Below are 12,669 nucleotides of genomic sequence, written 5' to 3' on the forward strand. Positions count from 1 at the left end.
CCGCAGTCCACTAGGTACCAATTAAAGGGCTCTTGGTGCTCCGTCAGTGTTGTTTTCCTGAGACTGGCACTATTTCTCCCACCTGGTGCCAAAGTCTCATGTATGCATGCATTCACACACACCCCAGGTAGGATTGAAACCAGGTGATGCTTTTTTGTTTTCCTTCCATCAATAGATCCCGGTTGTTTTTTTTAAGAAAAGGGTTTGCATCTTTTATTATTCTGCAACCAGAAATGCACACATACTCCAATACACCTGCATAGACACACACACACACACACACACACACAGTTATCTTCCCAATTCACCCCCGCCAACGATTCTAGCCAAGAACCAAATGCTAAACAAGTGTTGAGTTGATCCGTAAAACATAATGAAAACTGCTGTGATTCCAGACCCATTTTTGTCAGTATAATTTCACTTGCACCTTGGTCACGAGTGTCCAAGTCAAGCTCTACATGGACACAGATTACCATACTTTTTAGCAACAGTTCAAAAATTGTTTGCATTTTTCCGATCAGCCTTTCCCAATGACCCGTCTAGCTAAGAACTCTGGGATTTGCTGTACTAACCAGGTTTGATCCTGCTGTCAAGAGATCTCAGCCCCAAAGCATAAAGAATCTAAAGGGTTTTCAGACTGGTTCTGATTCTTCTTGAAGCTTCATAAATTATTCAGTCAAAGCCTTGGGGGAGCTCTGGAATGGAAGAGATGGATGGATGGATCCTCATGAATTATAAGAATTTCCTGGTTTTACATCTAGTTGGAAGAGGGGGCAAAGTGACCTTGAAGAAAATTGTAGAATGATCCCAATAGGATTCAGATTGGATCCCATTTAAATACTTATTTTACAATGCCACCAGAGACATATTCCTCCTCTGCCCCATTAATAGAGTCGTAAAGTTGGAAGGGACCACTGAGTCCATCTAGTACCATCCCCTGCTCAAGGTGGCAATCCAAATTAAACATCCCCAACATAGGGCTTCTCAGACTCCATTTGACCACACCCACCAAAGGAGAATTCTCCCTCTTCTTAGCAAGAGGTTCCACTGATGGAATTATGGTCAAGAAGTTTTTCCACGTTTCATTGTCATGCCAACCAGCCTACACTGAACTGATTTGTAATTGCCTCCATCAGCAATGGATACCACTGCCAAATATCTACAGAAAATATTACTGCTCAATGTCGATTGCTTATTACATTTCTGTGTTTGCTGTTAGCCGTCCAAAGTCCATCAGTATTGGAGTGGATTATAAATATTGTGAAATAAATAGATAAATAAATAAACAGCTTTGACCATTACATAATGTTTCGCAGGAGGGACAGCTTGAATCCCTAATGATCTGATGTCATGGCTGGTAACCTTCCAACTGATAGCAGTTTCCCCTTTGTTTTCTGATTGTAATGGATATATATAGCTCAAGTGGACAGGAGATTTCCAGAAATGGTGTCTTCTACAAGTGTGGTGGTTCTTCCTGGTACTTTAAAAAGAGTTGAAGGCCACACTGAAGCAATGTGTGAGTTTCCATGACTGAAAGAAGCAGTGCTAGGTGGGGATCTTTGTTGGAACAGTTCTTCCACGAATTGCATGATATTGTAAGTCTTCTAAACTATCTTAAGTAATTTGGCGGGGGGGGGGGCATCTCACTCCAGTAGTTTTTCAGCCTGGACTTTCCATCCAATCTAGCTGCAGACCGAGTTATGGGGCACAGATGTCAGGTTACCTTGCTGGATGATCTGATTCAGGAACTTGATAGGAGAAATGTGTTTGCATTGTTCCAGGTTGTCTCACATAAATTGTTCACTGTAGTATCCTCTGAATTAAATGAGTAGATTGAAGGTATCCCTTTGTACCATTTCAAATACTTTGGGGGGGGGGGAATTTCAGATGACGCTGTCAGGAGATTCTTGATTCAGTGTTATAACCACAGACCAATCCTACTCCTTAAACTGACCCTCATAGAGATGTCACTCCTTAGAGGGATCCCATTTGGACATAGGAATGTTTGAGCAGTACTTGTAATCTTCAGTTGGTCCACAGTATGACTAGACTACCAACAGGATCACTTAGAAGGCATATGTGATTTATTTACTTATTTTATTTGTACACCTCTTGACTTCCAATAACTCTGGGATGTTTATGGCTTCTTTTAATGGTTATGACTTCACTTCTCAGAACAATCCAAAATATTGATTATGACCTACAAAGCCATACACAACTTTGGATATGGGTATTTTAAAAGTCCACATTCTCTCATGTGAGCCTACCTAGATCTAAGTCCTTCCTTCCTTCCCAGCATCCTCAAAGGTTCGTTTATAGGGGAAAATTTCTCTTAATGCCTTCTGTTGCCCTTTTGTTAGCAAGCAGCCATCATGAGTCAAATATTTTGATGTTTAAATTCACTTGCTGAAGTATTTTTTTACTCTTGAGTGCAGCTTATTATTTTATGATCTTGCCATAATTTAAGTTTCAAAATAGTTGCATGTTAGTTTTGTTAGATGCAGTGAGAACTTTTTCAATACGTAGAGATGTAGGTTCTACATCATGCTGATGTAACAATTATAGTTAGGGTTAAGGTTAGGATTCAGGGGGTGATAGTATTTGTCAATGGTTTAAATTTTAAAGGTTAAGGAAGGAGAAAAACCTAATAGGGAATCTGAAAATATTATTTTCAAAAGATTTCTTAAAAGAAAATTTCAGGCTTTCAAGTAATTGACAAGGGAGAAAGCAAGAGGGAGGGAGGTAGAGATGCAATGTCTTCTTTTTCATTTCTCCCCTAATTGATTTTTCTCTTGTTCTAAATTCACTGGAAGGAAGGAAGGAAGGAAGGAAGGAAGGAAGGAAGGAAGGAAGGAAGGAAGGAGGGAGGGAGGGAGGGGAGAGGAGAGGAGAGGAGAGGAGAGGAGAGGAGAGGAGAGGAGAGAAGAGAAGAGAAGAGAAGAGAAGAGAAGAGAAGAGAAGAGAAGAGAAGAGAAGAGAAGAGAAGAGAAGAGAAGAGAAGAGAAGAGAAGAGAAGAGAAGAGAAGAGAAGAGAGAACCGTTCACATCCACAAAATCACAATTCAGTGAAGCATCTGTCCCTTGTCTAATTTCTTTGCTAGCCTGTAGCTGATGGTGCTCAGAAATATAGAACGACGGACTCTGACATTTCATTCTGCAGAGAATTGAAAAAGGGTTTGCTGTAATTCATCGCTTCTTGTAACTCAAACCCTTTCTGACAGGAATACCTGCACTGTCTTTTAACAGTGGCACCACCGCGGCTGTAATTGGACATGAAAAATGATGTCGTGTTTGTGATCTGAGCTTGGGGAGGCCATGGGCAGAAGGAGGCAGGGGGAGCCTTGCGTGCCAACATGTGGGTGGGTATGTGTGCTCTACTTTAAAGTGGGGACATTGGCTTCAGACATGATAGCCAAGAGGACAATCGGAGCTCATCTTCTCCAAATTTCTTCAGTTGGATCCGAACTGGTGGGCCAAATTTTGGATGGGAATTTCTCAGTGTTCTTTTCTTTTTCTCTCTAGCTCAGAAGAGGCTTCTGTTTCTCAACTTTCTTCTTGAGATGCTTGAGAAATTCTTCCTCATTTCTCTTGGTGGTGTTTTTGAGTCTGCCCGGGGTTGCAAAATGTGGAATACAGCCGTGCTCTTGTTTCCCGCTACAGACTTCCTTAGCTTCTTTACTTCCCTACCTGAACCTGCCCTTTTGCTCTCTTCCCTCATTATTTAATTAAACCATGAGAAGCCAGGTAGTCTGTAGACTTCTAGGTAAATCTTTATACAATGATTGTTTGATTGATTGATTGATTGATTGATTATGTACCATCAGGTCATTTTTTTACTCCTGGTGACCACATAGATAGACTTTTTTCATGACAACCTCTCCCTAATCTGGTCTTTCAGGCCTTCCAATGTTGACCCATCCCCATCATAACTGGGTCCATCCACCCTGCTGCTGGCCACCCTCTTCTTCTCTTTCCTTCCACCTTTCCCAGCATTAGAGCCTTCTCCAGAGAGCTAAGTCTTCACATAATGCATCCAAAGTAGGATAATTTGAGCCTGGTCATTTGTGCCTTGAGAGAGAACTCTGCACTGATTTGTTTGATGATCGATTGGTTTGTGTTCTTGGCTGTCCATGGATTCTCAGGAGTCTTCTTCAACACCAAAGTTCAAAAGCATCAATACTCTTCCTAGCCTGCTTCTTCAAAATCCAACTTTCACTTCCATACAGTGGCACAGGACAGCACTGTAATAACAAACGCACACTCCTTGCCCCCTTTATTAGGAAACCCGTGCAAAGACACCCCACTCCACTGTGTGAATTTCTCCAAAATTCTCTTACCCTTTGAAAGGAATTTTGCAACAAAACCTTTTCCATTAAATGGAATGCTGGTGAGATTTTTCCCCCTTTCTTAAGGTAAAGACAAAGGCTCTTTAGGTTAGTCTTGATTTCTGGTGACTACATGGGCCCATCAATGTGGACATATAGGGGGATTTTGGCAGCAGTATGGAAGTGTCTTTTCACTGCCTTCCTTGGAGATGAACTTTTCTGATGATCTTCAAGTATTAACCAACTCTAAACCAGATAGGAATTTGCATGTTTCATGCCAGAAAAGAATAGCATTTGCAGCCTAATAGATAACTCCATTTGTTGGTTATGTCAGCCTGTGGTTTGACTTCATTCTGAAAAATAGTTTCTGGTTAGAGATGGAGGGGTGTGTCCCAGTTCACCTTGGCTGTCCCATCCTTTAAAAAGATAGAACTTGCTCTCCTCACAAAGTTTATTCATAAAACAGATGACGCTGATGATGGAAAAAACATTCTTCATGGAGGACCTCTTTGCCTGAAGAGCTCCTTGGGAATGTTGTCCTTTGATCCTGTCACCATCTGAATTTACCTAAGGGGGAAAAATAAATCATAATGAGCAGCAGAGGTATTCCCTTGTGGGTGCAGTGAAATGAGGGTGCTCATCAATGAAAGAACAACAGCAGTTTCCAGGGGTGCTATGGACAAACCAGGAGGGCAATACAGTACTTTGGCTTCCCTCTCTAAAAGGTCCTTTGGAGTGTACAGGATCACAAACATAGGGCCAGTCTGCATCGTCTTAAGCATCCATGTTTTAATCCCGCAGTGCAACTTTCAAGCTTTGAGACTGCAGGAGACGGTACACCTTTGCTTCAATTCTGCTTTGAGGAAAGTTCTTCTCTGAAGTTGTTTCATGAAGCAGCTTCATGAAGAAGTGAGGCTTCCACCTTGCTTTGCTCTGCTTTGCATCATGCTGGTTCTCTCCCCATCTGGCTGATCATCTTTGGAGGCTTTCATCCAGTTCCTTTCCATGTGCAAAACTCTGAATGGTCTTCATGGGACAGCACACCTGGTCAAGGAGTTGCACAGTGAGCTTGCACAACGCTTTACGTAACTGGAGACCTTGCCCATTACTGTAATATTTACGTGACCAAATAAGAAAAGGAAGAACTGTGCTTGGAAATCTCACAACTGTAGGAAGTAAAAATAATATCCTAAAACAAGGTAGTGGAAAACTACTTCTATGTCAGCACCATATAACTTTAATTAAATGTATTTTTAAATGAAATAGAAGCAAATTTAGTTTCTGTCCTACCCCAGCCACTGGTTTGGGGAGTTTAGCCCCATAGCACTGTTTAAAACCAAGGGTGGCTTGGGAAAAGTTGTGTGCCCCTTGGCTAGCCCGTTGCATAAATCCAGGCAATTGTGGTTTATTCTACAAACCACAGTTAATCAATAGTATCTGCATGATGTGTGAACTCAGTCTGTTCCAGGTTTGCCTGTCTAATAATAAATCCAACCAGTTCCTCTCATTAAAAACAGACCTTTAAAAACACACTGAGAAATGCATTGGGATAAGCATGTTTAAAATGCGTATTTTCTTTCAAATCTTATCTTCCTGTTTTGAAATTATATCCTGTGTACTTTGATTCCCTCCTCAAAGCCCATATTTCAATGTGGATTTGAAAGTACTTAAACTGCTGAGAAATACAATTTCTGCCTTTCCAAAAAGTGCCAAACCTGAAAAGAAACTTCAGGCTAAGTTTCAAAGGTTCCAATCAAGTCACTCCAGAAATGAAAAGACGGGGGGTGGGCGTGCAAAATTTTAATTCCGCTCTAAATCACCTTGGGCCAACTCTGAATGAGATTCTCTCCTGTTCAGCACCTTCTTTTCTCTGCTCCTCCATTTCATTTGCTTGACTAGCAGGATGGGTGGAGTGAAATCCCATCTCCAGAGAAAAGAAACTTAATTATTTCCCTCTCAGTGTTTCTCCCCATAATTGGTGTCTCTCATGTCAAGCTGATCTCAATTTGCATTATGGGGGTATGTGTATCCTTGCACTATGAAACCATTGTCAAGTGCAGAAATCATGTTGTATGTTAAATTACCCTCTGCGTCTACTTAGTCGTTTCAGCGGGTTATTCCCTCCCCAGTCTTTTCCTTCCAGTGAGAAATGTCGCTTTCTCCAACATTTGAACCTGCTACCTTCCTCCTTCTGTGCAAACCTTTCTTGGAAGAAAGATTTTTGCAAGTTTAGCAGATAGGATAGAGAGTTACACCATCTCTGGCCAAGGGTTTTGGGTTTTTTTGGGTCCGGTCAAAGCTGATTCTTCCAAAGCTGAAGGCAATAGGAGACAAAAGCCACAAGGGGAGAAGGTAAAGATCAGTAGCAAGCAGTTGGTAGGGCTTGAGGACAGCCCCTTATGAGCAAGTTTTTGATACACTTCCAGAGCATTAAGTAATTTGCTTTAGTGTATGGTCCATTGGCTTAGTTGCCCAGCTCTGGTCATACACACAAACACACAGCTAAAGAGGATAAGATCTGATTACTACCAGGATGGGAGACTACCATGAACTCTTAGAATGGGAAATCCCCAAAGCATCCTATAAAATGGTGCTAGCAAACTATTTCTATAACATTGCCAAGAAAACTGCATGTATTCCCCACGAGCTGACCTCCACAAGAGGAGGTCTTTATTGAAGCGACCATCCTTCACTAGATGGTGTACTTTCTCTGCAGTTCTTTTCTCATCCAGGTGGTAGCTGGTATGTGGAAATTCACCTGCTATCTCATACATCATTTTCTTTCACACATGTACATACTCACAATTGTGCAAGTGAGGGTAGAGAGAAAGTGTTGTTTCCTTTTTTTTCTTCTACTTCCTAGAAGATCAGAAGAATCTTCATAATTCTCCTCTCACATCTACTTTGTCTTCACATCAGCCCTGCAAAGTAGGGTGGCAGCTGGCCCAGGATTCAAGGTGCTTGTGGATGAGCAGAGGTTTCAGTTCCTTCAGATCTAGTCCAGTGACACATCACCACAAAAATCAGGACCTGATGCCATCATAGTGCTTTTTCTTGGGGAGAGTTGCGTGCTAAGATCCACTTCTCCATTCTTCTTGATGGGCTATCTAAATAAATGAAAACACCAAAGTCTAACTCGTGTTGACAGAAGGACTTCAATAGGTTTTAGGCAGCTACTTTTGGAATACCCAATATTTAAGCAACATCATGAGAATGTGGTGGTTGGAGCAGGAAACAGTATAGCTGACTTTCTGTAAGATAACTGAGGGAGGCTATTTTCTAAATGCCACTCTTTGGCTCTGGTCTTCCTTCCCTCCTTCCTTCCTTCCTTCCTTCCTTCCTTCCTTCCTTCCTTCCTTCCTTCCTTCCTTCCTTCCTTCCTTCCTTCCTTCCCAATCTATTGTGATCTTTGTTAGATTCACTGTAAACTGTATCCAATGAGTCTGATAAAAGTTCATTATAAAATGACCCCGGGGGGGAGTCATATTGGGCATCCCCCTCTGCAAGTAGACATGGCCACCCTGCTCTGGTTGATCAGAGCAGCTTCCTTTCTCTTTCCATTTTTCTTGGATCCCAGCTAGACATATATGCTAAAGGTTTCCACCACATCTCTTCCAAACACAGGCAGGTTCAGAAATCCGTGAATCCTGAATGGTCCCTCTATACATTTTAAGGTGGGAGATTCAGAGATACTTCAGGAATGATGAACCCAGGTACCAACCCAGCCTAGACCATCAACTAAACCTTTGGTAGTGTAATGGAATGGACTTATGAAGGCCAGGCTCAGGGAGATACGCGTGTTCTTAGCCCCCAATAGGAGCGTGGGAAGTTCAAGAAGATGAGGCTGGCACCTCCCTAAGGAATTCACGGTGTTGTGGCTGGCTGGCTTGAGAACTTAGGTTCAGTCTGGGGAGATTTTCTGTCTGGAGGTTGTAGCTAATAAACGCAACAGAACTGTATTTGCATTGTCTCTTGGAGTTCTTTGGGCTGAACCTGACATCAATATCACCAGACTGAACCCTAGTTCCCAAGCCAGCCAGCCACAACACCGTGAATTCCTTAGGGAGGTGCCAGCCTCATCTTCTTGAACTTCCCATGCTCCTGCTGGGGGCTAAGGACACGCTTATCTCCCTGAGCCTGGTCTTCATAAGTCCATTCCATCACAGGTAGCTGTTGATGAGATAGCAAGTTCTCCTGGACTGGTTGTGTAGCATCCAGCTTTGTGTCTCTTCTAACACATTGCTGCTCCCTCCCAGAACAATGGGGGCAGCCCTAATGATGCCATCAAGAGACAAAGTTCCTTACAGAGCTGCCAGTTCACATTTTCAAGAGAGAAACCTTGAACCTCAAGGCTTCCCCCTCACAGGGCATTCTCCCAAATCCTCATTGGTCTCTGCCAGAGGTAGTTCCTTCTTTCCTTTCTTTTTATTATACTTAGTGGTAGCAGTGTCTTGGAAAGCATTTCATAACCACTATCAAGATTTATTCTAATTGCTCCGCAAACATATTTAGCATTTAGAAGCGATCAAAGTGGCGGGCAAGTAGGTTAACGTGATGGAGAGCTGAGCAGTTCTCACCGTCTCTGTGTCTCAAGAGGGAAAACGTGCTTAGATGTAATGTGACGGTAGCTCTAATCACATTTGCATTAAACATGGCAAGAGGCTTAACTCACAGTTCAGGATGGTTTCATCTAGAGCTTCCAATTTCAGACAGTCTTTAAAAAATGGGGAAATGCCAATGCTGTTGTCTACACTGCTTGGTCTGAAAAAAAGAAGGTGTAGGGGAGGCATGATAGCCATGTTCAGGTAAGCAAAGCTGCAGGGAAAATGGGCAAGAACTATTTTCTACAGCCACAGAAACTAGGACCAGAAGTAGGGGTATGAGTTGCAGCTATCTAGAGTTTGTTGAATTTCCTGATGGTAAGATGTGTCCAACAGTGGAAGAGTCTGTCTATGGAAGTTTTGGGTTCTCCATCTCTGGAGGTGTTTAAGAGAAGGCTGGACAATGATGGTTTAATTAGTTTTCCTACACATTGCAGAGGGTTGGATTAGATTATCTTTGTAGTCCCTTTCAACTCCACAGTTCTAGTGCTTCTATGACATGTTGACAGAAGGATTGATGTTCTTGAGTGAATGGCTGGACTGTGGGAATCCAGTATAAGCCACAATGACATCACGTGTGTCATGATGCCATGACGCAAACATGTGCTCTCTCTTTCATTGTACAACCCTTTCTGCTGCTCCTCTGGCTGCCCCGTCTTCAATTACAGTTTAGGGAAATAGTCCTAAAAAAGCTCCTCCCGTTGGGAGACTAAGAAACCAGGAGACCTCCAAGCAATGGAAAGATTGTGAGGGCAGCAGGCACCCCTTTTACCCCTTCCAACCAGAAAAACGAGCTCAAAAACACAGTGAAGTTTGAAGAACATTCTCCAGCACTCTGGTGCTTCAGGATACAAAGTGGAAGTCTCTTGTGCAGAAGGGAGAATAATTAATGTGCAGTGCGCATTTATGTGTAGTATTATCCTAGGCAAGGGCAGGTGAACCATTTTTGGCAAAAGGGTGAGAGGAAATAGAAATTTTGGGGACCATGTAGCCCCACTGTGTCAACCACAGGAGGGCCTGCAGTACCGTTTCCTCTTAATATCAAAGATTTCTCCCATGCACAGCCTTGAGTTTCAAGTTAGTTCTCAGAACTAAAGGACTTTTGAAAGACAAGGCATTTTCTCAGAAACTTTCATGATGAAACATTACCAGGTCCCAATGATTTGGGATGCAATCGCCAATAACAGAATTTCCTGAAGGCCCAGTGATGCCTGCTTGCATGGACTTACCTAAGGAGCAAGCCCCAGCAACATCTGCTCAATCGTGTCTCTGCTCAGAAGCTAAGTAGAATTGGGTCTGCAGGATGGAAGGCTACTAGGAAACCCCAAATCTGTAAGCTAGACTGAACATTAGGGGGGGAAAGAAGGCCAAACTTCCTGAAGACAGCTATAGAAATTACATGGATACAAATTTGTGGCAGATTCATTCTAAACTCAGAAATGAAGAGGGTGGCCCTAGGAATCCCCTGCTAATGCTGCTTCTTTTCTCTTCCCTCACAGATGAACAGGCCGATCCAGGTGAAACCAGCGGACAGCGAGAGCCGAGGAGGTAGCTGTGTTCTTTCTTTATAGCCCCCAGCACGGTGGTGGAATTGTTGTTTGTGGGTCCTTTTGGGCAACGTGGAGATCTGTTAGTAACGCAATCAATCTCAACATCAAATTCTCCGGGCAGCAAAAATGTTCTTCATTAAATCACCTTCACTTTGCCTTGCTGTTGCTCATATTCAATTATTATTTGATTTCGAAAGTTGCCAATGATTGCTTAGGAAGCCAATAAGAGTCTTGTTAAAAAGGAAGCCCTTCAGTGTTGACTTAGTAAAAGTTTTACGACAGCCACATTGATTTTTTTGCAGGCTGCCTATGTTTCTAAGGCTGAACTGCTGGGGTCTTTTAGGTGGCCACGATGATAGTTTGTTCAGTCCTCGTTCCTTCATTTTGTGGCTAAGGGGGGAAGAAAGCAAGATTTGATTTAGCCTAGAATGGGCCACTGAAGGCCTGTAGCAATTTTATATTGCCTTTATCAGTCCTACCATGTCTTAATCAAGGTGCGTTAAAGCATTGACTATATTTCCACTTGTAAAGAAAGGGAAAAGCGCTAGCCCACTCATACGTCGCACAATGAGTTAATGTTGGTTGTTTTCATTCTTAGCACAGCATCTCGATCCACCAGAACAACAATGTTCTTATTGTAAAATGGCATCCATTTTATTACTGAGAGTTGTGGGGTGAGAGATGGTTTATATGGCCAAACACATTTCTGGCTTGGAATAGCTATCTGGGGAAAACGGGCACCGAACATCTTGATGGATCCGATTTGTTGCTTCACTAACCTTACAGATATTCTGTATGATCCCAGCTTGTTCAAAACCTGGATGTGTTATCTTCCATGTTAGGACTGGAGTTTGCTAGGATGCAGCACAAATGTCAGTGTGTCCACAGGGAGAGTAAAAAAAATTTGAGATGATCGGCTTTGATCGCACAATGTGGCCAACATCTTGACTCTTTTGACCCACCCTGCAGATGCCCCTGACAGATTCCCAAACGGGGCTTAAGGAAAATGTGTGTTGAACTTTTGCAATTTTGGAGAAAATATGTGCAATGCTGATTTCATCCTGAATGGATTAAGGATTTCTCACCCCCTTCCCCAACCAAGGTGGGCAAAAGTTAGAGACGTATGAATTAGCTCTGATCCAATCTGAATCAATCATTTGTCTTGGAAAAAAATTGAATCAGTCAATTGAATCAAAGCACTGAATAAGGTGGATTCAATCCAGAAAGTCTGACTGCTCCATTTAAAAAAAAAATAAAAAACATGTAACTCGGCTGGACAATTCAATTCAAAAGGCTGATCCAATTTGGAATGTCAGTTCAGTCTGGAGATCTGAGAGCTGAAACTCTAGCAAATATGTCTTCACCATCACCTGTATTGCTCCCCTTAGTCTGACTAGGTAGCTGTTAAGTAGTTTCCATGTTGCCTTTTTTAATGTTGGAAATATTTTCTCCTACCTTCTGATCATCACTAATACAGCTGACAAAGCGCATTGACCTGACTGGTAATGAAAGGGAAGAGAGAAAATTTGGGATGAGATGGGAACAAAGAAAAGGCCTGTTCTCACAACACAGTAACCTGAGCCAGTGTGTGGCTGGGTGGGTGGGTGTGTATTAATGCATTGCGGGGACCCCAAAAAGGAGTCAATTGACCCATCAATTTACCCCCAAAGGTTAAATTTTATCAAAACCAAAGTCACACATAAGGTTACACTAACTCTAGTTGTGTTGTGGGAACGCCTAAACTGGGTTAATGAACTTGTTTTGCCTACCTGGTCCTCCAGGAAAAAGAGTTGGAGAGAAAGACTGGACAAAAAAGGAACAAGGTTCTCCATTATAGAACTCAATGTCCACCTTCACATGACAGAACACAACCCCTAAACACTGCTAAGTGAGGTGATCAAGTCACATCTATCCCTGCCTAATGTGGAAGGCAGGTGGTGATGTCATGAAGCCTGACCCAGGTGCTGGTGGGACACCAGGCTCTTCCTGGAGGGGGGGGCAGGGGATATAGTATCCCTCCCTATTGATTTTTGATCCATTGAGTGCAATTGGGTGCTGCCCAGAACCACCAGTAAGATTTGGTTGGGTTGATGGCTGACCAGGTTAAGCATGTGGTGGAAACAAGGCAATGGATTCTGTAGTCCCTCAATGGGATCAGCCAAAATGATTGCAATACAGCAAAGGTGAGAAGGA

The 12,669-nt window shown here is 42.7% G+C and overlaps 1 protein-coding gene across 32 annotated transcripts in view; it reads left to right on the top strand.

Moving 5' to 3' along the window:
• Positions 1-12,669, top strand: part of CELF4 (CUGBP Elav-like family member 4) — a 752,374-nt gene that overhangs the window by 474,054 nt on the left and 265,651 nt on the right. For 17 of the 32 annotated variants that reach the window (XM_088153021.1, XM_088153033.1, XM_088153008.1 and 14 more), the window contains one exon: positions 10,426-10,474. In XM_088153021.1, the coding sequence (XP_088009147.1) occupies positions 10,426-10,474 (49 nt within the window). Of the gene's footprint in view, positions 1-10,425; positions 10,481-12,669 lie in introns of those variants that run through there. The other 15 variants (XM_088153025.1, XM_088153036.1, XM_088153023.1 and 12 more) reach the window with 2 other exon arrangements.

This window comes from Python bivittatus, unplaced genomic scaffold (genome assembly GCF_059951505.1).
Source record: "Python bivittatus isolate LINGU-HERP-01145 unplaced genomic scaffold, Pbiv_v1 ctg000570_np1212, whole genome shotgun sequence".
Taxonomy (NCBI): Eukaryota; Metazoa; Chordata; class Lepidosauria; order Squamata; family Pythonidae; genus Python; species Python bivittatus.